At 36.5% G+C, this 25,052-nt stretch overlaps 1 protein-coding gene across 3 annotated transcripts in view; it reads left to right on the plus strand.

Annotated features, from left to right (window-relative positions):
* The window catches only part of RUNDC3B (RUN domain containing 3B), a 138,339-nt gene that overhangs the window by 72,546 nt on the left and 40,741 nt on the right, over positions 1–25,052 (plus strand). For all 3 annotated transcript variants that reach the window (XM_012811643.2, XM_003782642.1, XM_012811636.2), the window contains 2 exons: positions 5,639–5,807; positions 22,303–22,460. In XM_012811643.2, the coding sequence (XP_012667097.1) occupies positions 5,639–5,807; positions 22,303–22,460 (327 nt within the window). The remainder of the gene's footprint in view (positions 1–5,638; positions 5,808–22,302; positions 22,461–25,052) is intronic.

Raw genomic sequence — 25,052 nt, forward strand, 5'->3', positions numbered from 1 at the left:
CTTTTTCCAGGTATTTTAATCTTGGGTTTATATTTTTGAAACTAACATAATATATATCCACAAGTTTAGAATTCTTAAATTTTCTTTTTTTTTTTTTTTCTGGCCAGGGCTGGGTTTGAACCCACCACCTCTGGCATATGGAGCTGGCGCCCTACTCCTTTGAGCCACAGGCGCCACCCCCCCCTCAAATTTTCTTGATATAATGAATTTTCTGTCAATATATAGTAATCATAAGTATGTAATAATATTTTTATTCCTTATCATCCATTTTGTTTGACATAAATACAGTCCTGACAAGTATTTTTTTTGGGGGGGAGGTTAGTATTTTTCTAGTATATTTTTATTTTTTTATACCATATTTCATCTAATCTAACATGGCTTTCATTGTAAATACCTAAATTCAGAGACATTAATATGTAAGAAAATGGCTTGGCAACAGTAGTAAGATGTTATCAATTGCAAAGTGTATCCTGATTTTGGATATTAAATATGTGAAAAATGTATGCAGGGAAATTATGAAATACAGTGCTTTCAACCTTTCTATGTCTTTATGTTTTTAAGTATGTCTTTTTTTTTTATTGTTTGAAATTCATTGAGGGTACAAAGAATTAGGTTATACTGGTTGCATTTGTTTATCTTCCCTCTTATAATTGTGTCCCATCCCCAAGAGGTGTGCCATACACCGTGACCCCCCCCCGCCCTCCTCCCCTCTCCCAGCTTCCTCATTCCTCTAGCCCCCCTTGTATTAGATTATCTACTGCTTTCATATTAGAATTTAGTACATTGGATTCGTGCTTCTCTATTCTTGTGATGCTCAATCTTTGAACTCAATCCAGCTCAATACAAAAGATATAAAGTTTCCATCTTTTGAATGACTGAATAGTATTTCATGGTGTACATATACCACAGCTTGTTAATCCATTCCTGGGTTGTGGGCATTTAGGCTGTTTCCACATTTTGGCAATTATAAATTGAGCTGCAATAAATAGCTAGTGTAAAGGTCATTATGATAAAATGATTTTTTTTCTTCTTCGTAGATACCCAGTAATGGGATTGCAGGATCAAATGGGAGGTCTAATTTGAGTTCTTTGAGGATTTTCAATACTTCCTTTAAAAAAGGTTGTGTTAGTTTGGAGTCCCACCATTAGTAAAAGTGTTTCCTTCTCTCCACCTCCACACTAGCATCTGCATCTTTGAGACTTTGTGATGTGAGCCATTCTCACTGGGGTTTGGTGTTATCTGGGGCTGGAGGTGGTTGATTTGCATTTCTCTGACGATTAGGGATGATGAGCATTTTTTCATATGTTTGTTATCCATTCGTCTATTTTTTTTGGAGAAGGTTCTATTCATGTCTCTTGTCCAGTGATATATGAGATTGTTGGGTCTTTTTTGTTGATTAATTGGAGTTCTCTGTAGATCTTAGTTATCAAGCTTTTGTCTGATTCATAATATGCAAATGTCTTTTCCTATTCTGAAAGTTGTCTGCTTTGTTTGTTGTTTCCTTAGCCTACGGGAGCTTTTCAGTTTAATTAAGCCCTATTTGTTTATTTTTGTTGTTGTTGTTGCAATGGCCACTGAAATCTTCTTAATGAAGTCTTTCATTTGGGTGAGTTCCTCTGTTTTGGTTTTTCATGTTGCCTGAATTTTATTGTTGGTTCCTCCTCATGTGTTCTTTCTTATTGCTGACCTCCTTATCTTGCTTTTTACTTCTCACTGCCTCCGTTTTTTCAAATAGAAATCCTTGCTCTTGATGACATTATGTTGAAATGTGTTGCCTGGACACCAGGTGGTGCTGTAGCTTTTTTTAGGAGACAAGGGTAGCAACCTCTGTGGTCCTTATTTCAAACTTAGTTGCCTTCAATGATTACCTGATTGTTTCCTCAGCATTTAGCCCCTGCTGGGTTGGGATCTTAAAGTTCACAAAAATCCTTCAGGGGTTAGGTCTCACAGTGCCCCCAACTCCATTTCTCATGGGGTACTGGAGTCCCTTAGCCCATCCCAAGAGTGGAGTTCTGATCCTGGCAGGCGGAATTAAGATGATTGTGCTTTAGGTCCCTGCTAAGACCTTCTCATGACCTTCTCACAATGGCAGCCCCCTGACCACATAGACCTTCTCAGTATGACTGCCTCACCAGCCACCAAACCTATAGCAACTCCACTTCAACCAGCATTCAAATCAGGTTGCTGTATAATGTTTGAGTCTGCCCACTCTTCCAAGCTTTCCACTCAAGGCGCAGCTTACCCCAACAACTGAAAACTCCAGAAAGGCTTCCTCCCATCCTGGACCTCTGTAGGAGGCCAGCTGATCCCAGCTGGTCACAGTTACTTGCCTCACTAGTCTGATTTCCACTGCTCAGGATCATATACTGTATCCAGCTCACCACCTCCTCACTGTGCTCTCTGAGCTATGACTCTGGGTAAGGTCCCTGTGCCAGGTATAGCTGGGTTCTCTCTTTTTCCCTAGTTTTTCGAGGAGAGCTCAGCTGAATGATTTTTCTGGACCCCCATCTTACTCTTCCCCCTTTTAAGTATGTCTTTTAAAAATGATTCTCAAGTGAAATTTTAAAAGTCTACTCAGCTAAGCTTTGTCTTTTAACTGAGATCCTTAGGATATTTATTGATATATGTGGATTGATATCTTCTATTGCACTTTTTGGCTATTTATCCTTCTTTGTATTTTTTCTCATTTCTCTCTCTCTCTCTCTCTTTTATAAATTTCTCCTTTTCCCCCATTGTATTCCTCTACTATTTCAAAAGTTACACATTCTCCTCTTCGTCTACTGGTAAAAGATTTAAAATTGAGTGAAGTCTGAAGTTAATGTCTTTACCACCCATCCAAAGAAATGTGGATCTTGTGTTGCTTTAACTCCAACCATTTTCTTTTTAACATATGCTTTTGCTGACCAGAATTTTGTATGTCATTGACTTGTTTAAAATTTCACAATGTAGGCATCATTATTACTATTTCATACTGTAAACATTTGTTTGGGTTTACCTGTAAGTTTGCCATTTTCTTTGCTTACTATCCCTTCTTGCAAAACAACCCATTTTAATTGGGTCATTCTTTTTGTCAAATTATGATTGTTGGCACATGTAGACCTCTTTGGGGGATTTTATTTTATTGTGGTTTGTTGGCACATCTCTCAGGAGTTTAGTTTTCTGAAAATACCCTTATATCACCTTTCTGAGAAGATAATTTTTCTGGATTTTCCTTGGATATCCTGTCAGTTATTTTTTCATAGTACTTTGAACATTTTGAATAAATATTACAACTTTCTCAGATCTTTCATTTTACTAGTACTTTCTTCAATTGTACCTGATTTTTAGCTTATCTATTTTCAATGTCAGATATCTTTTTTAGAAAAGTTCTATTTGGTTATTTTCAAAGCTAGAATTTTATCATCAGCCACTGCTTTCTTTTCTCTATTCTACCAAAAGCCATGGCCATGACAAGAAAATTTTCTTTGGTATTTATTTGTTTGTTGGTTTATTTTCTGGATACCAACTGAGGGCATCTCATTGATCAGACTTTCTTTTATGCAGAGGTCTCTGTTCCGATCTTGTAATATGCTCCCCATACTCAGGAGCACAACAGATGCAAACACAGATTACAGAGGATGAAATATATAATCTACTTTTTTGGTCCTTATGATATTTTCCAGCATTATATCTATGAAATTGTAATTCTGACCCTGTTTCTTTTGGTTCACATTTTCTTGGTGTTTTCCATCTCATCAATTTCCTTGTTGATACTCATTGTATTTTATTATAGACAACTTATTATTGGCCCTTATTCATCTTAATAAAACTTGAGCATATGACTTTTGGTTATATAATTTGACTCATTTATTTATATTATAATTACTTTTGTTCAGAGCTTATTTCTGCCACCTCATTTTTTGTTTTGCCTTTTTTTGGTGGTTTTCTATTTTCCCCTCCATTTGACAGATCATAGTATCCTTTAATACTTGGAAGGTTAAACTATACACTGTTTTTATGTTTCTATTTCTTAACTGTTATTGTATTTTAAATTTTACTTTTCCTTGGTCCTCCCCTCCAAGATGAGGTCTCACTCTGTCACCTAAGTTGGAGGACGATGATGCTAATATAGCTCACTGCCACCTCAACCTCCCAGTCTTAATTAAGCAATCCTCCTGCCTCAGACTCTGGAGTAGCTGGGACAACACGCATGTACCACCACACTCAGCTAATTTCTTTGTTTTTCTTTTCTTCTCTCTTTTCCTCTTTTTCCCTTTTCTTTCTCCCTCTCCCTCTTTTTCTTTTTTTTTTTAGACAAAATCTCACTCTGTTGCCCAGGCTAGCGTGCCGCTGTATCAGCCTAGTGCGCAACAACCTCAAAATCCTGGGTTCAGGTGATAAGATGTATTTTGGCTAATTTTTCTACTTTTCATATAGATGGGGTCCTGCTATGTTGAGCAGGCTGGTCTCAAACTCTTGGCCTCAAGTGATCCTCCCATCTTGGCCTCGCAAAGTACTAGGTGAGCCATATGCCCCACCCTTTTAAAAGTATATTAACAATATATTCTAAAGTGGACAGTCATCTTAGCACACTTTTCATTTAGTTTCTCCTCTCTTTTTTTTTTTTTCACCTCATTCTGTGCTCGTCTGCCATACCTGTGTCATGAGGAATTTTAAATATGAATTATGACATTCTCTCACTTGATTCTGCCTCTTCTTCTCCTTAGAAGGAGATGCTTAGGAGTGACTGGTTTTTCTGAACCTGTTGTCTTCTTTTTGTAAAAGCTGAGCTGACTTAGTGCACTAAATGTTATACCCTCTCGTGACCGGGCCCCAGGAGGGAGAGTTGACCTGAATGGAAGTAATGGGAAATGGAGAAATAAAACCAAGAGATACAAAAACAAAGACAGGAGAGGAGAGATAGGATGGTGTGAGGAGGACTGACGCAGCTGATGGCTGCAGCCAGCACCTGAACCATGGAAACAGCTTTATTTATACAGTATCTTAACAAGGTTGCATAAATCTTAACACATGGGGTAGAGATCATTCTTAAAGAGGAAAAACTGTGTGCTTGCCAATAACAAGGAAAGTATGCCTGGGCTACATGACTTCTGGCAGGTGGAGAGAATGTTGTTGAAGGAGAAGAAGTGGTTGAGGGTCATTCCCTGAGCACTTCCCAGGCTGTGGGGGCCCTGCCGTCCACAGCTCACTCCACACAATACCCCACTAGCATTAGTTAGTAGAGCTGTTTCTGCCTTGCAGTAGGGATTAGACAGGCAGTAATCCACCTAGTGCAGTGAAAAGAATCTAGCTAACTGTTCTAAGCCTATCTAGAGTTTCTGGTTTTCTTCTCTGGGAATCTTTTCTCTCTCCTCTGGATATTCTCACAGTGTTACTATTAATTCCTTAGATTTATAAACTCACTTGAACTTCTGTAGTATCTCTAAGTGTGGTTTTGTGAGAGGGAGTCAGCAGCCATTGCTAGCTTGACATTTTTTTCAGGATGTTAAAATCTTTGTAGTATCATTATTGTAATCCTATATTTAGTACTAAATATTTTGGAGTTTGTTCCCAGTAGTTTGCAAGTACAGAAGTATTTAAGAATCAAATATGAGTATATTATTAACATTATTTCTTTTTAAAATTTTGATCTTCCCAGTTCTGATAGCATTAGCAGTGATGAGGAGGAGCTGAGGACTTTGGGAAGCAGTAGCAGTGAAAGCAGTACTCCAGAGAGTGTCGGGCCTCCCTTCATCATGGACGAGAACAGCTGGTTCAACAAGTGTAAGAGAGTTAAACAGAAGTATCAGCTTACCCTGGAACAGAAGGTATTTATCAGTGGTTAAAAATCTCTTAATTTGATTCTACTTACTGCCTTTGAACTATCACTGCCAAAAGATTTTTTTTTGTTTGTTTTTGCAGTTTTTGGCCAGGGCTGGGTTTGAACCTGCCACCTCCAGTATATGGGGCCAGCACTCTACTCCTTTGAGCCAGAGATGCCACCCCCCACAAAAGATTTTTTAAATGAGTTTTATTGTTTATTTATTTTTTATAATTATTTTTTATTAAATCATAACTTTGTACATTGATGCATTTATGGGGTTCAGGGTACTGCTTCGATATACAATGTGAAATGTTTACATTGAACCAAGTAACACATCCATCACAATTATACTCATTTCTTAATAGTTTTGGAATGTACCATTGCATCATGCACATTAGGTGAGGTCCCCCAGAATACCTTCCCTTCTCCCATATCCCCCTCCCCACCCCTCTCTCTCCTCTTCCCTTCTACTTTATCGACTAAATGAGTTTTTAAAAAATCATTGTTTTGGGGCAGCACCTGTGGGTCAAAAGAGTAGGGTGCCAGCCCCATATACTGGAGGTGGTAGGTTCAAACCCAGCCCCAGCCAAAAAAAGAAAAAAAAAAAAAAAAAAAAAAAATTCTGTATCTTATTTTTTATTTATTTATTTTTTGAGATAGGGACACTCTCTGTTGCCCAGGATAGCAAACTCCTGGGCTCAAGTGATATTCCTACCTCAGCCACCTGAGTAGCTGGGACCATAGCCCTATGTCACCAGACCCAGGTAATTAAAAAAAAAAAGTTTCTTTTTGGTAGAGATGGCATCTCACTATTCCTCAGGCTGGTCTTGAACTCCTGTCCTCAAGTGATCCTCCCACCTCAGCCTCTCAAAGTGCTAGGATTACAGGCACATGCCACTGTTACTGGCCTAAAAAAAATTATTTCTCCATTGCTACTTCCCTTCTTCTTCTTCTTAGTAGGAAACGCTTAGCAGTGACTGGTACTTCTGAACCTGTTGTCCTCTTCAGTTTTAGCAGAGGCTTTTGATTGTTAAACTTTTTCTAATTTTAAGTTTTAATATAAAAATAACTATTATTCTTTATTCATGTATTTGCGATTTTATGTCCTATGATTAACTGTTTGAAAGATTATTGGTTTATGAGATTGCAGTGATTGCCTATGCACTTATAAGTCTCTGGGGATTTTGTTGCAATTCGATATTTTATCACTCTTGTTTATTAATCACCATTCTAGGTAGAGTATATAACAGAAAGAAAACAAACTCTATTATCTTGAGGAGTTTGTAACCCTTACTTTTTACTATATTACATATTTTTCCCTTTTCCCCTTCCTTTAAACGCATCATTATTTAGAATGGTATATATGTATAAGGAAAACCCAATGGAATTAGTAATAGAAATAGTAGAACAATAAAAAATACACTGGGGAAAATGATTATAAAGTAAATTTACAAATACGAATGGATTTCCTACATACAGCTACTGCTCAGAAAATACAATGAAAATATTCCAATTGTAATAGCTATAAAAATTTGCATAATCCATATGAAGAAAAAATTTATACCCTATTAAAGAAGAGATTTCTGGGTCCAGCAAGAAGTGAAAGTAAAATAATTTGAATACCCTTCCATTGCAAAAATCAGAAAATGCAAAGTAGAACACTATTTTTGGAAAGTTTCATGCAGAGCTGCCCTCTCAAAGGAAAGGAACTCACTAGGGATCAGAAACATAGAAGGACCTGAAACCAAGAATCAGTGCATAAATCAAATGTTAGTGTAGGCCCCAGGGGTGTCAGTGAGAGCATAACCCTTAACTTAGGTAATTGTGTTTCAGTACAAACAAGAGAACCACAGATACAGACCCACTACCATTCAAGATAGAAACTGGACCTGGAAGGCAGGAGTAAGATGAAAAATATCAGAATAAGCCAAGAAATTGATAAATGAACCTTGAATACATGAAGCAGCAAAAATCCAGTATGGGGTAACAATTGTGTACTAGATTATGTTTAGCTGGCTCTAGCAAAGGAGATGTAGAGAAGACCTGATTATATTTGCCAGTTTCTGTGGGGTAAATACTCCCATCCTGGCCAATTTACACTCCCAGTGAGACATCACTGAATGCAAGAGTTAGAAGAGTTGCATGGTAGAACATCATTACATAATATTTCTTCTAGATAGATGTAAATAATAGTAAGAGCATAGATGATAGTAAAATATGATAAAATAATTAGTAAGTAATGATTTTTGAGTAGTTATTACCTTTGTTTTAAATATAATTTACTGGGCGGTGCCTGTGGCTCAAGGAGTAGGGCACCAGCTCCATATACTGGAGGTGGTGGGTTCAAACATGGCCCCGGCCAAAAACTGCAAAAATAAAAAATAAATAAATAAACATAATTTACTTAATTGTAAGTTTATATAATTTAATTTTTATTAATAGCAATGCTTGACAAACTGACTTAAATTTCTGAAAATTTAGCCATGCGCTCTTGAAAGCCTATACAAGCAGGCTAGAGGCCACCACTAGGAAGGAGTATGAAAGCAAAGCAGAACTCAAACACTGGCTAACAATATCAGAAAGAGTAATGAGGATGATCAAAGCTAAAGTTTTTTGAGTTTTTTGTATTATAATGAACAAAGATGGAGACATTTTTTAATGAGTATACCTTCTTCAAAAGTTAACATTTAGGAGTGGCAACTAAAAGAATAAAAGTAGAATGTTTAACTTCTAATCTAAAGGGTATCCCAAAGATCACCATATGTACATACATAGGGGAAGTGGGAAATTGTAACTAAATGTACCTTTACTTAAAAAATATTCATTAGAAAATTTTACAAAATATTTCTCTATATGTTGATACATAAATATTAAAAAGATAAAATATAATAAGTTTGTTAAATTTCCTATGTATGGCAACCTTTGAGACACCCTTTAGTAGAGGAAAACAAAAGAAATAAGGAACACTTGATCAATACAATGGAAGAAAATAAATAAGAAAAAAGAAAGATTGTAAAAAGATACCAAAAAATCTAAATATAACCAAAAGAGTCAATAGCACCATAAAAGTAAATGATGTATACTTGCCAGTTAACAAACTGTTAGATTTATTTTAAAAAATTATGAAATTTAGCTATATGCTCTTGATAAGGAGACATATACAATATAATGACAAAAAAATTTTGAATTAGGAGGGTAAGTATACTAGGCAAAGGATTCTGTCTCAGTACCTTTAAACATGGATGTTCGTTAATGCAAAAAAGCATTAAGACCAAAGACTTGCTTTTTTGAGAAAAAAGAAACAATTCATCAAGAATGTATGAATGTGAATTTATATATATATTTGACAAAATTACCATGAAAATATGAAACAAAAGTTAATAATATTTCCTGGAGAAATTGATAAATCCACAATTATAGTAGGAAATTTCAAAATCTTTCAGAATAACTGATAGATTTAATGGACAAAAAATTAGTAAGGATATAGTGAACTTGAATTACACAGTTTACTTGATCTAAAATACATTAAATGCTAACAATCATAATATATATTCCTTTCAAGCACTCATGGAACAACTGTACCAGTTTTTATGGAGCACAGTAGGCCACAAATGCCCTCAAATACCAAAGTATAAAAGAAATGAGGACATACATAAAAATAAATAAAAATGAAAACAATGCATATCAGCAGTTGTCCATTGCAACGTGTGCAGTGCCTGTGGAAGTACCTAGAAAAGCAGGAATGAAAATTAAGAGACAAGTTCGAAGAAGCAGGTAAGGAGCAACCCAACTAGTTCAAAAGAAGGGAAATAATAAAGATAAGAACACATACTGATGAAATAAAAAACAAAGAAACAGAATTAACAATCCCCAAAGCTGATTATCTGTAAAAGCTAATTAAAAAGACAAATCCTAGCAAGCATTATTATTCTTTTTTAAATTAGGGTAGAGATAGACAATTTTAAGAATTAAAAGAGTATAGATGGCATAATTATAAATGTGCCAGAGATTCTCTCAATAATTATTAGTGAATAATTTAACACCTTTTTGTTAATACCTTAGAAAAGTTATATAAAAAGAGTTTTTATAAATACTGATGAAAGCTGATAGACCTATAGCCATTTCAAAAATTGAATAAACAGTTTAAAATCTCACCTCCTACCCCAAAACTCATCTAGTTTTGGTAGTAAACTCTACTACATATAGTTATGCACCATATAACAATGTTTCAGTCAACATCGAACTGAACAGTGGTCCCATGAGATTATAATGGAGTTGAAAAATTCCTGCTGCCTAGTGACACAGCAGCTGTGGTGATGTAGCACAATGCATTACTTGTGTTTCTATTGTAAACAAACCTACTGTGCTGCTAGATGTATAGCACATATAATTATAGAGTGTACTACTTATGCTTATTAAAAATACGCTAACTGTAAAACAGCCTCAGGCAGGTCCTTCGGGAGGTCTTCCAGAAGAAGGCATTGTTAATGATAGGTGCATGTTATTACCCATGAAGACCTTCCTCTGGGATAAGATCTGGAGGTGGAACACTGTGATGTTGATGATCCTGACCCTGTGTAGGCCTAGCCTAGGAACAGATAGCAAAAAGAAGACAGAAGACCACTGCTACTCAAAGTTCAGTCCTGGTGTATGAACTGTCTTTTTGACACAGGCATGTAGTACTATAAATTTCCTTGTTAGTGCTAGATTTCTTTCTTTTTTGTTTTTTTTAAATCATAAACACATAGGTCATGTATATATTAATGCATTTATAGGGTACAATGTGCTGATTTCATATAGAATTAGGAATGCTTACATAACACTGGTTAATATATACCTCATCTCGTTTACTTAGTTATTGTGTTAAGACATTTATATTCTATACTAATAGATCCGACATGTACCTTTGCATTAGGCACCTTTGGTGTGATCCCACCATTCACCCTCCCTCAATCTGACCTGCCCCCTCCCTTACCATCCCCCTGTCCTCTCTCCTTCATCTTGGGCCATAGTTGTGATCTATTCTTTAGTGTGTGATTGTAAATTGGTTCTATAACAGTACTGAGTACATGGGATATTTTTTGTTCCATTCTTGAGATACGTTACTAAAAAGGATATGTTCCAGGTCCATCCATGTAAACGTAAAAGAAGTAAAGTCTCCATCTTTTTTAAGGCTGCATAATATTCCATGGTATACGTATACCACAATTTATTAATCCATTCATGGGTCAGTGGGCACATGGGCTTTTTCCATGACTTGGCTATTATGAATTGAGCTGCAGTGAACAATCTGGTGCAAATATCTTTGTTATAAAGTGATTTTTGGTCTTTTGGATACACCTAGTAGAGGAATTGCAGGATCAAACAGCAGGTCTACTTTTAGATCCCTAAGTATTCTCCATACTTCTTTCCAAAAGGAACATCTTAGCTTGCACTCCCACCAGCAGTGCAGAAGTGCTCCCTTTTCTCTACATCCTCGTCAGCATCTATAGTGTTGGGATTTTGTTATATGAGCCACTCTTACTGGAGTTAGATGATATCTCAAACTGGTTTTGATTTGTATTTCTCTGATGATTAAAGATGCTGAGCATTTTTTCATGTGTCTGTAGGCCATGTGCCTATCTTCTGAGAATCTTCTGTTCGAGTCCCTTGCCCACAATGAAATGGGATTACTTGTTCTTTTCTTATTAATAAGTTTGAGTTCTCTGTGGATTCTGGTTATCAAACGTTTGTCAGAAGCATAACCTGCAAATATCCTCTCCCATTCTGAGGGCTGTCTGCTTGCTTTACTTACTGTGTTCTTGTCTGTGTGGAAGCTTTTTAGTTTGATCAGATCCCAGTAATGTATTTTTGGTGTTGCTTCAATTGTCCATGGGGTCCTCCTCATAAAATATTCTCCCAGGCCAATTTCTTCAAGTGTTTCCCCCGCACTCTCTCCAAGAGTTTTTATAGTTTCATGTCTTAAGTTTAAGTCCTTTAACCAGTGAAAGTCAATTTTTGTTAGAGGAGAAAGGTGTGGGTCCAGTTTCAGTCTTCTACAAGTCGCCAGCCAGTTCTCCCAGCACCATTTGTTAAATAGGGAATCTATTTATATTTTTGATGGGCTTATTAAAGATCAAATGATGATAAGTGTCTGGGCTCATCTCTTGGTTCTCAGTTCTGTTCCATACATCTACCTCTCTGTTTTTGTGCCAGTACCATGCTGTTTTGATCACTATAGATTTTTAGTATAGCCTGAAGTAGGGTAGCATGATTCCTCCTGATTTGTTTTTATTTCTGAGTAATGTCTTGGCTATTCAAGGTTTTTTCTGGTTCCATATAAAATTAAGTACTATTTTTTCCAGATCTTTAAAGTATGACAGTGGTGCTTTAGTAGGGATTGCATTAAATTTGTAAATTGCTTTGGGTAATATGGACATTTTAACAATGTTGATTCTTCTCAGCCACGAGCATAGTATATTTTTCAATTTGTTAACATCTTCAGTTATTTCTTTCCTTAGAGTTTCATAATTCTCTTTATAGAGATCTTTCATGTCCTTTGTTAGGTAAATTCCTAAATATTTCATCTTCTTTGGTACAACTGTAAGGGGAATAGAGTCCTTGACTGTTTTTTTCAACTAGACAACTATTGATATATATAAAAGCTACTGATTTGTGAGTATTGATTTTGTATCCGGAGATGCTACTGTATCCTTTGATCACTTTTAAAAGTTTTGTAGTTGAGTCCCTGGGGTTTTCCAGGCATAAAATCATATCATTTGCAAAGAGTGAAAGTTTGATCACCTCTGACCCTGCTTGTATACCCTTGGTCACCTTCTCTTGTCAGATTGAGATAGCTAAGACTTCCATTACAGTGTTAAAAAGCAGTGGAGATAATGGGCAGCCTTACCTGGTTCCTGATCTGAGTGGAAATGTTTTCAATTTTACTCCATTCAATATGACATTGGCTGTGGGTTTGCCATAGATGGCCTTTATCAGTTTAAGAAAGTTTCTTCTATACCTATTTTCTTAAGTGTTCTGATCACGAAGGGATGCTGGATATTGTCAAAAGCTTTTTCTGCATCAGTTGAGAGAATCATATGGTCTTTTTTTTTTTAATTTGTTTATGTGATGAATTATATCTATAGATTTACGTATATTGAACCAACCTTGAGGCCCTGGGATAAAACCCACTTGGTCATGGTATATAATTTATTTGATATATTGCTGGATTCTGTTTGCTAGGATCTTATTGAATAGTTTTGCATCTGTGTTCATTAAAGATAATTGGTCTATAATTTTCTTGTTGGGTCTTTTTCTGGTTTGGAGATCAGGGTGATATTTGCTTCATAGGATGTGTTGGGAACTATTCCTTCTTTTTCAGTGTTTTGGAAAAGGTTAAGTAATGTAGGTACTAGTTCTTCTTTAAAGGTTTAGTAGAATTCTGATGTGATGCCATCTGGTCCCAGACTCTTCTTTTTGGGGAGATTTCGTATAGTTGATTCTATTTCAGTACTTGGTATAGGTCTGTTCAGTATTTCCAATTCTTTCTGAGTAAGTCTAAGAAGTTGGCGTGCTTCCAAGTATTGGTCAATTTCTTTCAGATTTTCATATTTCTGAGAATAAAGTTTTTTGTAGTATTCATTAAGGATTCTTTGTATTTCTGAGGTGTCTGTTGCCTTTGTCATTTCTGAATGATGAAATTAGGGACTTTAATTTTCTATTTTTGGTTAGGTTAGCCAAAGGTTTACCAATTTTGTTGAATTTTTCAAAAAATTGACTTTTTGATTCATTGATCTTTTGAATAATCCTTTTGTTTTTGATTTCATTTAATTCTGCTCTAATTTTAGTTATTTCTTTGGGATTGGAATATTCTTCCTGTTCCAGTTGCTTAAGATGTTCCATTAAGTTATTGACTTCCTCTTTCCGTTCTCTTGAGGAAGGCTTGCAACATTATAAATTTTCCTCTTAGGACTACCTTTGCAGTATCCCACAGGTTCTGATAATTCGTGTCTTTGTTATTGCTTTGTTCCAATAATTTGGCAATTTCCTTCTTAATCTCATCTATGACCCAGCTATCATTCAGCATAAGGTTATTTAGTTTCCATGTCTTTGTATGAGTATGCAGTTACCTGTTATAGGTGAGTTCAACTTTTGTTGCATGATGATCAGAGAAAATACAAGGAATAATTTCTATACTTTTAAATTTGCTGAATTTAGACTTTTGCCCTAAAGTGATGTGATCAGTTTTGGAGTATGTTCCATGGGCTGATGAGAAGAATATGTATTCAGTTTTGTTAGGATGAAATGTTCTTAGATGTCTGTTAAATTAAATTATTGTATGGTAAAGTTTAAGTCCAAAATTTCTTTCCTTATTTTCTTATTGGAGGATCTATCCAACACTGCCAAAGGGGTGTTAAAATCTCTAACTATATGGCATTGGAAGATATAAATTGTTCATGTCTGTTAGGGTCTCATTTATAAATTGAGGAGCATTCTGGTTGGGTGCATAAATGTTAATAATTGACATCTCATCATGTTGAGTGTTTCCCTTAACAAATATGAAGTGACCATCCTTGTCTTTCCTTACTTTTGTTGGTTGAAAACCTAATGTATCTGCAAATAAAATTGTCACCCCTGCTTTTTTCTGATTTCTGTTTTCCTGGATTACAGATGTCCATCCCTTTACCCTGAGTCTATATTTATCCTTTAAGGTTAAGATGAGATTCTTGTATGCAGCAGATATCTGGCCTGAGTTTTTATATCCAGCCAGCCAACCTGTGCCTCTTAAGAGGACAATTTAAGCTATTCACATTAATTGAGAATATTGATAAGCCTGATAATATTTTGGGTGTCACGTTTTTCAGAAGTCCAGTGGACATTTTAAATCTTTTCACCACTGTGGAAATTGGGTTTTGGTCAAGAATTTCAGAGTAAGTTTACTTTAGTGGTAGAGCATTGTGCTGGTGATTATGGAGGATAGGTCTGAGAATAACATGATGAGCTGGTTTGGTTATGGCATAATTCTTCAGTCTGTGTATGTCATTAAGGTATTTAACTTCTCCATCATAAATGAAGCTCAGTTTAGCTGGATACAGGATCTTGGGCTGAAAGTTGTTTGTTTTAGGAGATTGAAGGTCGATGACCATCCTCTTCTGGCTTGAAAAGTTTCAGTAGAGAGATCTGCAGTCATTCTAATATTCTTCTCCTTGTAGGTTATAATTTTCTTACATCTGGCTGCTTGCAGGTTTTTCTCCTTCATATTAAACTTTGGTAAAGTTAATTATAATGTGTGTAGAAGATGCTTTATTTGGATTAAGTTGTGCTGGGATTCTGAAACTGTCTGCTATCTGAATTTCAGTATCTCTTGCCATGCTTGGGAAGTTCTCCTCAATTATCTCTTAGGGTAGAGTATTTGTGCCTTTCGGACCATCCTCTTCTTTTTCAGGGCTCCTATAAGGCAAATGTTTGTTCTTTTGGAGTGGTCCCACAATTCTCTCAGGGAATGATCCATTTTTGCTCTCACTCTTCTCTTCCTCTTTGAGCATTTGGGAGCATTCAAAAAGCTTTGTGTTCAGTGTCAGAGAGCCTTTCTTCTACCTGCTCCATTCTGTTACTGAGGGATACTGTATTTCCTCAGATCTTTGAGGACTGCAAGTTCTTGTCTCAATGTGTCAAAATTTTTGGTAATTTTGTCTTTGAATTCATTGAATGCTTTAGACAACTTTTTAATTGCTCCTTGAATTTCTAATTCCAACTTTACCTCCATTCTGTTAATCTTATTTGCAATCCAAATTCTTAATTTGATTTCTGAAATCTCAGCCATTTGTTTATGAATGGGATCTTCTGTTATGTCTCCTTTGTCATTCCTTGGAGAAGTTGATCTACTCTGATTATTCATGTTGCCAGAGTTTTTCCATTGATTTCGTCCCATGATTATTTTTCACCATTTGGGTAGAGAAACTGGTAAGTTGAAATTGAATTGAGGACTCCTGGAGTTGTAATTAACTGGCCCTTTACCAAAGAACTGGGACTGGTTATTGAGACTTTTCCCCTAAAGCTTTACAAAGATCCCATTCAGTACTACAGCCTGAAACTCTGGGGACCTACTTGGTGTGATGGGGCTAGATGGCTCTGACCTGTATTTAGCTAGTCTCTGCCTAATTTTAGTGAATCAGTGGCTTTGGGCTGAAATCACAGCTATGGAGATATATAAGCAACTAAGACACCCCACCCCCTCCAGGTGACAACTGGAAGAGGAGAATCCCACACTCCCACAGTAGCACAACCAGGGTAGAACCTTAGTGGGCCCCTGGGTGATTGGCCCAGGTCAAAAGAGTTCCAAACCAATTGTCCTGGTCAGCACAAACACTGATCAAGTCAGAGATTTCAAAAGTTCTTCAGCATCTAGGTAGCGGGTGTCCACTGGCAATTCAAGTGTAACTCACTCTGGTGCTCTGTGGAGTCAGAAAGGCCCACCCAGCAAAATAGTCCAGGGTGCTAGGTGTTTCCTTCCCTACTTTACACCTCTGTCACACCCAGGCACTGGTAGCTATGGCCCGGTTCCCTCCAATGTGCAAATGCGCCAGGGAAGTTAGTGCCTTGTCAGATAGGCAACCACATTCTGCCACCAGCTGGCTGGAGGACTTGAAGACTACCTCGGGTCCTCAATGGAAACTGGGGAGCATTCCACCCGAGCTTGTTCTAAACCAGAGGTTAACAAAGCAGCAAATATTTTTCACCCTCAGAGACCGTTCCTCTGCCCCAGCCACTCTGCTCCTCTGGTATCCCTGCAATGTGAAGTCTAGCTCCTTCTGGCAGTCCACAGAATTGGGGAGGGGGGGTCTCTCTGAAATTTGACCCAGGTGATACTAATCTATTAATGCTGCTGCTAGGTGGGAGGTGCCTCTACTCGGGTTCCTGTGCCTCAGCGGTTCCCAAGCTTCCACCCGTCATGCAGAAACGCAAGCCTCCACCTGCTGCTGAGTTGCACTTTCTCAGAGCCAAGCCAGATACTTTCCTCCCTGTGCCTTTCTGCATTGTTACCCGATTCAGTTACAGCATACCTGCACTACCTCTGACCATGCAATGCCCAGTCTTAACAAAGAACTGTGAATGTATGGTTTCTGTAGGGGTTGAGCTTCTAGACCACCAGGCCAGGGGAAGGGTAGACTTGGAATTCAAAGTGGCAGGGAAAATATTTGCTCAACCTTCGTGCCATACAAGAGAATGCCCAGGCTCACAGCATGGACTCTCTGAAGAAGGACTCCCAGCTTCCAGCAACTTGCTCCCATGGGATAAGAGAAGAGGACCTCAGTTCACCACTCACTAGTATAGATCCCACAGCAAGCAAGTAAGCAACTCTCTTGTGGGAGGAGATGGACATGCATCCTCTTTGGGGTGGATTCTGTACCTGAAATTTGTTTCCTTGGAGTCGCAACTTACCTCAGCAGAGAAGATGTGCAATTATCAGTCTCTTCTCTCAGCTCAGCTCTCATCCTTCAGCTTTGTTGGGTTCTTTCTGGTGGTTATGTCACGCCCTGGACAGGAGCTTCTGTTGAAAGCTGGCTTCAGTTGGCTATCATACCCCCCTCCCCTTTGCTCTTGTTTAATGTAAAAATTGGAGTTAGGGAAAATAGCCAACCCTAGGATTTAGCAGAACACAAGGCACATTGAAATAACACAGACAAACAAACAAAAAAACACACAAACACACAATCAAAAACAAAAACCAACCAAAGAAAAAAACTCGAATAGTCTGATGTAAACACTGTTAGCAACCATAAAAGGAAGGGGAGGGCTTGGCACTCATAGCCCAGTGGCCAAGGCCCCAGCCACATACATCAGAGCTGGAGGGCTCAAACCCAGCCCAGGGCCTTCCAAACAACAATGACAACCACAACCAAAAAATAGCCAGGTACTGTGGGCGCCTACAGCTCCATCCACCTGAGAGGCTAAGGCAAGAGAACCACTCAGCCCAAGAGAGTTAGAGGTTGCTGTGAGCTGAGATGCCACAGCACTCCACCAAGGGTGACAAAGTGAAACTGTCTAAAAAAAAAAAAAAGAGAGAAGCAGAGAAAAAAATGATAATAATTAAAAAATTTAACACTCCTATAAGAAAGAAAAATGGAAAAAAAAAAAGAATGAGCAAAGAGAAGAAGGCAACAAAATTATTTATATAATTAAATAATTATTTTTATACTTTATAATAAAATTTTAATTTGTAATAAATTAATAAAGTTTAATTTATAATAAAATTTATTATTTATAAATTATATATATATATTTTTATATATATATAAACATGTCTATGTATATGCCATAGGATTCGACTTTAGTAAGAATATATTTATGTTGCAATATACTTTCTGGACACCAGGTGTGCTGTGAGTGGTTCCCAGGCTTATACCTGTTTTCCTGCTTAGATTGTTCTTGGTGTTTGCCTGATTACCTGCTTGGCTCCTAGACCCTGCCAAAATGCCGATTCCTCCAATCTCAAAAAATCTTCATAGGTAGGTTTCTCAGATTCTCAGTGCAACAGTTCCCATGAAGTGCAGGATATCCTGGGCCTGTCCAAGTGTAGAACGACTGTCTGTGGGTGAGATTCAAATTGCTACTCTTGGCCTGCATGGAAAGGTGCCTGCTGCAACTTCTATCTCCCAAATTCCAAAACAATGGCCACTTCCTATCCGGGATCTTTCCCATCTGAGTGTCTCTCCCACTGCTTAACCTTGGTGGTGTTGCACCAGATGGCACCCCACTTTGGCTGCCTAATTCTGCCTGGGAGTCCGCACTTCACCAATCTTTCCACCCAATACCTAGTTTCCCCACAAACTGGGAACTGCAATCCTCTGTGGTGGGGCTGGTTGCTGCTGTCGCTGCCGCAGCCACAACACAAAACATTTCCTGACTGTCTCCACAGCTCCAGATTACATTCCAAGTCCAGCAATCTGCCACCTCGCTGCACCCCTGAGCTGCCACTCTACACCAATAATCCATGCTGGAAATGATCTAGTCCACTCACTCTCACCTGTTGTTTCAGGAGAGCTGAGCTAAACATTTTTCCTGTCCGCCATCCTGGATTTCTGTATCTCAGAGATTTGAACACTTGTGTTGTCAGTGTCACTCAATTTAAAAAAGTTTATTTCCGTATTGATTTTATCATTCATGTGAAGAATGTTCAGCAGCAGGTTGCTTAATTTTCATGCATTAGCATAATTTTGACAGTTCATTTGGAGTTGATTTCTAGTTTTAGTCTACTGTGGTATGAGAAGATACATGGTATGTTTTTAATTTTTTTTATTTGCTGAGTCTTCTTCTGTAGCATAATATTAGGAACTATCTTGGAAAATGTTTCATGTGCTCATGAGAATGTATATTCTGCAGTTTGGGGGTAAAATATTCTGCAAATGTCTGTTAGGTCCACTTGCTTTGGAACCCTGTTTAAATCTGGTGTTTCTATGTTGATTTTGTGCCTCAGTGATCTGTCTGGATGCATATATATTTATAATTATTCCATCTGTTTGTTGAATTTATCCCCTATCATTATATAATGACCATCTTTGTCTTTTTTGATGGTGTTTTATCAGAATAGCTACTCCTTCTTGATTTTGTTTTCATTTGTGTGGAATATTTTTTCACCCCTTTACCTTCGGTCTACGACACTTTCTACAAGTTTAATATATTTCTTGGCACAGCATGGAAAAAAAATACAACCCAACTATCTACTATCTCCAAGCTAAGGTTAATTTATTAATAAAGTTTTTATATATATATAAATTTAGTGTAGCCTGGGCTGTGCCTGTGGCTCAGTGGATAGGGCACCGGCCCCATATACCAAGGGTGGTGGATCAAACCCGGCCCCGGCCAAACTGCAACAAAAAATAGCCAGGCGTTGTGGTGGGTGCCTGTAGTCCCAGCTACTTGGAGGGTGAGGCAGGAGAATCACCTAAGCCCAAGAGCTGGAGGTTGCACTGTGAGCTGTGACACCACAGCACTCTACCAAGGGTAACAAAGTGAGACTGTCTCAAAAAAAAAAAAAAATTTAGTGTAGCTTAAGTATACATGTTTATAAAGTGTGAAAGTGCGCAGTGATGTCCTTGGAGGGCTTCACATTCACTCACTCGCTGACTCACCCACAGCAACTGTTAGTCCTGCAACGTCCATTCATGGTAAGTGCCCTACACAGGTGTATACTATATTTATACTATGCCTTTTCTATGTTTTGATATGTTTAGATATACAAATATTTGCCACTATGTTACAGGTGCCTACAACATTCAGTGCAGTAACGTAACAGCTTTGTAGCCTAGGAGAAATCCGCTATACCACATAACCTATGTTGTAGTACGCTGTACCATAAGCATGATGTTCACACAGTGATGAAATTGCCTAATGATGTATTTCTCAGAACGTATACCTCTTGTTAAGTGATGCTTGACTGTATTCAAAGGCAGTCAGTGATCCCTAATCTTATAATAACTGTTCTTGAGGAAAGAAAAAGAAGGAATATTTTTAAATTAATTTAGTGAATCCATATAAATAAGATCCTTATGAAAGGTCATATGAACATAATATCAGGTAGGAATATGGTAAGTATAAAAAACATTAAAACAATATTAAGAATAATTGGTAATATCTACTAAATATCAAAATATACACGGCCTTTATACTCTGAAAGTCTGCTAGGCCTGCCTCCTAGAATCTGATTCTTGGATGTGTATACCAGAATATATAACTGCATGTGTTCATAGCAATATTGTTTATGTTAAGAAAAAACAAAAATAATCCAAATGCCACTGACAGGAGAGTGAACAAGCTGCAGCATTCATGCAGTGGAGTACTGTGCAGCATTGGGAGCAAATGGACTCTAGTCTCATCAGTGTAGATGAAACATCAAGTTTCAAAAGAATAGAGGGAAAAACCAGTAAAACGAAACAACATATTGTTGAAGCTGATATTCATTTGTGGTAAAACCAGGAAGAAATGCACAGGGATGATAAACACAAATCTCAGGATATTTTTACCTTTGCAGAGGAGGCAGAGGGTGTGATAAGGAAAGGCATTGTAATGGCTCCTAAAGTGTTGGTGATCAATCTAGGTGGTAGGTATATGAGTATTATTTAACTACTAATATTTATAAGTATTCATATATAGTTTATATTGAGTGGTTTATATATGAAATATTTCATTTGTAAAAATTAACAATTTTTGAGATTTAATAATATAAAAACAAATGTTTGAGAATTGTCAGGGAAAAAAATCTACAAAAGAAGCTCTTGAGAAAAGATGATAGTATTAACATGTATTATCAAGCTAAAATAGCTATAACAGTTTGTTGGTGACACATGAATAGGATAATATGTAGTGGGATAAAAAAGTATTTAAAAACTGTTTTAAAGGGCAGCACCTGTGGCTCAAAAGAGTAGGGCACCGGCCCCATATGTTGGAGGTGGCAGGTTCAAACCCAGCCCTGGCCAAAAAACTGCAAAAACAACAACAACAGAAAAAACCCTATTTTAACTACTATCCTTAGAAGAATCTGAAAGTATATGACAACTAAAAGAATAGGATACCATATGAAAGGAATAATCAGGAAATATGAAAGAACTGTTGAAATTAAATATATGATTTTCTGAATTAAAAAATACCACATAAAGGTTTTCAGGGTTTGTTAAGGTTTCCCAGAAAGTAGGGAAGGACAAAGACATAGCAAATAAGTAAAAGGATAAGAGATCAATCCAAGAAGTCACATATCTATTAGATATTTGTTAATAGTAAAAGCTATTATTCATTTCAGACACTGGACTTACACTGTTCTATATTGGCTCATTTAATTCTTCCAACTAGGCACTCTTATTGTTCCCATTTTTTTAGATAATGAAACCATGGCACAGAGAGAGATGAACTCACCCAAAGATACATAGCTGAGAAGTAGTATGGTATATGACACTAGGTGGTCTCTAAGCCTGCAGGCCTAACCAAAGCATTATACTGCCTCACCCTAATGTGTTAACTCTAAAATATTAATATCAATATGTTTTTGAAAAATAACATCAAAGCAGAGTTCTAATTGACTATTTTGTAATTAAGTCTTTTATTTTGAAGGTAGGAATCATATATTTATTAATGTTGTGGAACTTAGAAATCATAATATTTTAACTAAATTTTGTGTCAAATTACAAATGTATTTCCTCAACATTAAAGAAAAGATTTAAATAATGTAGAATGTGAAGAATCCCCTAAGCCCAGGAGTTGGAGGTTGCTGTGAGCTGTGACACTACGGCACTCTACCGAGGGTGATAAAGTAAGACCCTGTCTCTTAAAAAAAAAAAAAAGAAATGTAGAATGTGTATTAAAATTTTCAATTCAGATAAAACAATTTTTTCCTACTAATCAGTAATATATTGAAATTATTTCATTGCAATATGGCTGGTAATAACATTTAATCTCAGGGTTTATCATCAACGTATATATTAAAAAGTTTCAATTGCTGTATCTTGGTGATATTGTATTTCCAGGGTTATCTTGAAGAACTCTTACGACTTCGAGAGAACCAGCTATCTGAATCCGTCTCTCAGAATAAAATACTACTACAAAGGATTGAAGATTCTGATCTGGCCCACAAATTGGAGAAGGAACAATTAGAATATATAATTGTGGAGCTTCAAGATCAGCTGTAAGTAAGATCCTTTTACAAAATTTAAGTAGTTTGTAAACATTGAAACAAAATGATGTATTTTGACATTCTATACAAATTCCAAGAAATCTGACAGTGCTATTAAATTCTTTTTCACTTAGCCCTTCTTAAAAGATTACTTTTGTTTTTCTTATAAAAGTATATGTTCATTACAGTAACATTAGAAAATAAAAGAAGAAAATAAAAATCACCTTCAATTGTGTGACCCAGAGTTAATTGGTTATAACTTGGTATATATTCTTCTAAATGTATGTGTCTTTTAAATGTATACGTATGCATAATTTGTAGAGTAGTTAGTTACTAAGTGATGGGTAGCAAAAAAACGACAGTATTTTAGACCACTGCTACTTGAAGTTCAGTCATGGTACGTGAACTGTTACCAGGTTTTACCACAATACCAATAGACGCAGTTTAGTATAACAACTTGTTTTTTGTGGGAAGATTTTTTCTTTTTATGAAGGAAACTGTATTGTGAGCCACATTAATATTTAATCTGGAAGGATGATTTTTTTAATTTTTATTTTAAAATAATTTTAAACTGTCAGAAATATAATAAGGATAGTGCAAAGAATTCCCATATGACCTTTCCTGAATTCACCAATTTTCAACACTTTGCCACATTTGCCTTATTCTCTCCCTTTCCCCACCGTAAGTACGTTATTTTAAAGCACTAAGAGGTTGCATATATCATACCTCTTCCCTGTGTGCCTTAAAGCTTCAGTGTGTCTTTCTAAAGAAAAAAGATCTTCTCTTACTTAACCACAGTTCAGTTATCAAGTTAAGGAATTTAAATTTATACAATAATTTCATCTTAACTATCATTATATTATATAATAAGTATAATTTTTATTTTGTCAGTTATCCAAATAATGTCCCTGATTGCAACTGTTGTTTCTCTAGTGTCAAACCCAGTTCCGGATTATGTTTTGCATTTGATTGTCAATCTCTGCAGTCACTTTAAACTTAGTTCATCAGGCTTTTTCTTACATGACATTGGTATTTCTGAAGAATACAGGCTAGTAATCTTGGTGAATGTCCCGTAACTTGTATTTGTTTGCTCTTTCCTCGTGAGCTTATTCTTTGGGGGCAGAATACAATATAATTAGTAGTATGCTCTCGTCAGGATATAACATCAGAAGCACCTGAAGTCTATTAGCCTTTTCTGGGTGATATCAATTTAAATTTTGGTTAAAGCGCTGTTTTCTTCTATATATTTACTGTGGTTCCTTTCATAACTAACATGAATTTGTAACTTTGAGACTAAGTAAATATAAAAGATTATTTTTAAGTAAAAACATTTTTTAAGGGACAAAATATTTAATATTCTCTAAGCCAGCAGTTCTCAACCTGTGGGTTGCAACCCATAGGAACTGTATTAAAGAGCCCTAAAGGGCATTAGGAAGGTTGAGAACCACTGCCCTAAACATTTATGTCTTGATGAAAAGAATTATGTTTACATTCACATATTATTTCTTCTTCCTTTTATGTTATTGTAAAGTGGGTTTGTACTACGGGGCATCACTCACTGAAGGGCAGTAACGCTTTGCTTCCATTAAGTAGGGAGAAAAATACCAAGAGCCAAACAATACAGATGTCTGGTTATTTCTTTATAACTAAAAAATGAAGGTAATTTCATTTTTCTTTTGCAAGTGATTTTGGTAGTTTATCTAAATGCTTTTAAGTCTTAAAAAATAATTATGAAATAAGTTTTTATTTTATAAAAAGAGATACTTTCATTTGAAGAATTAAATTGGAATGGATCATACTTATTTTACTTGTAATAATTTAAAGGAAACAAAGACTCTCAAACTTTTCAGTTTGAGGAAACAATCTTAATTATGACTTTAAAATTCCCTGACATAAGAATGATTTATCCTTTTTATTTTGCAAAGAAACTTTTCAATTGTTTTTAATGCTTTTAAGGAGATCTTAATTAAAACAGTACTGCTAGAGCAGCAGTCAAAACTTATGGCCACTTGATTAGAATTAAATTATTTTCTTGAGTTTAAAGATTTACTTTCACATAATATGGCTACAGTTGGTCTTTTTATTTATTTATTTATTTTTGAGACAGAGTCTCACTATATTGCCCTTGATAGAGTGCTGTGGCCTCACAGCTCACAGCAACCTCAAACTCTTGGGCTTATGCAACTCTCCTGCCTCAGCCTCCCAAGTAGCTGGGACTACAGGCACCTGCCACAACGACCAGCTGTTTTTTTTGTTGTAGTTGTCATTATTGTTTAGCAGGCCCAGGCCAGTTCGAACCCACCAACCCCAATATATGTGGCTGGCACCTTAACTACTGAGCTACGGACGTCAAGCCTATAATTTCTTGATAGGTGTAAATTGGTGTCTTATAAGATTCTTTTGTACAAAATCCACTTTCAAGGATATTCAATAGGTGAATAAGACAAATTTTTCTGTGAATGTTCACAGTTCAGTCTGTATCAATATCAGCTTTATTCCTGAGTAATGTCTTGGCTATTCGAGGTTTTTTCTGACTCCATATAAAATGCAGTATTATTTTTTCAAGATCTTTAAAATATGACAGCGGAGCTTTAATGGGGATTG

This window comes from Otolemur garnettii, unplaced genomic scaffold (genome assembly GCF_000181295.1).
Source record: "Otolemur garnettii isolate 467f Iridium unplaced genomic scaffold, OtoGar3 scaffold00005, whole genome shotgun sequence".
Classification (NCBI taxonomy): domain Eukaryota; kingdom Metazoa; phylum Chordata; class Mammalia; order Primates; family Galagidae; genus Otolemur; species Otolemur garnettii.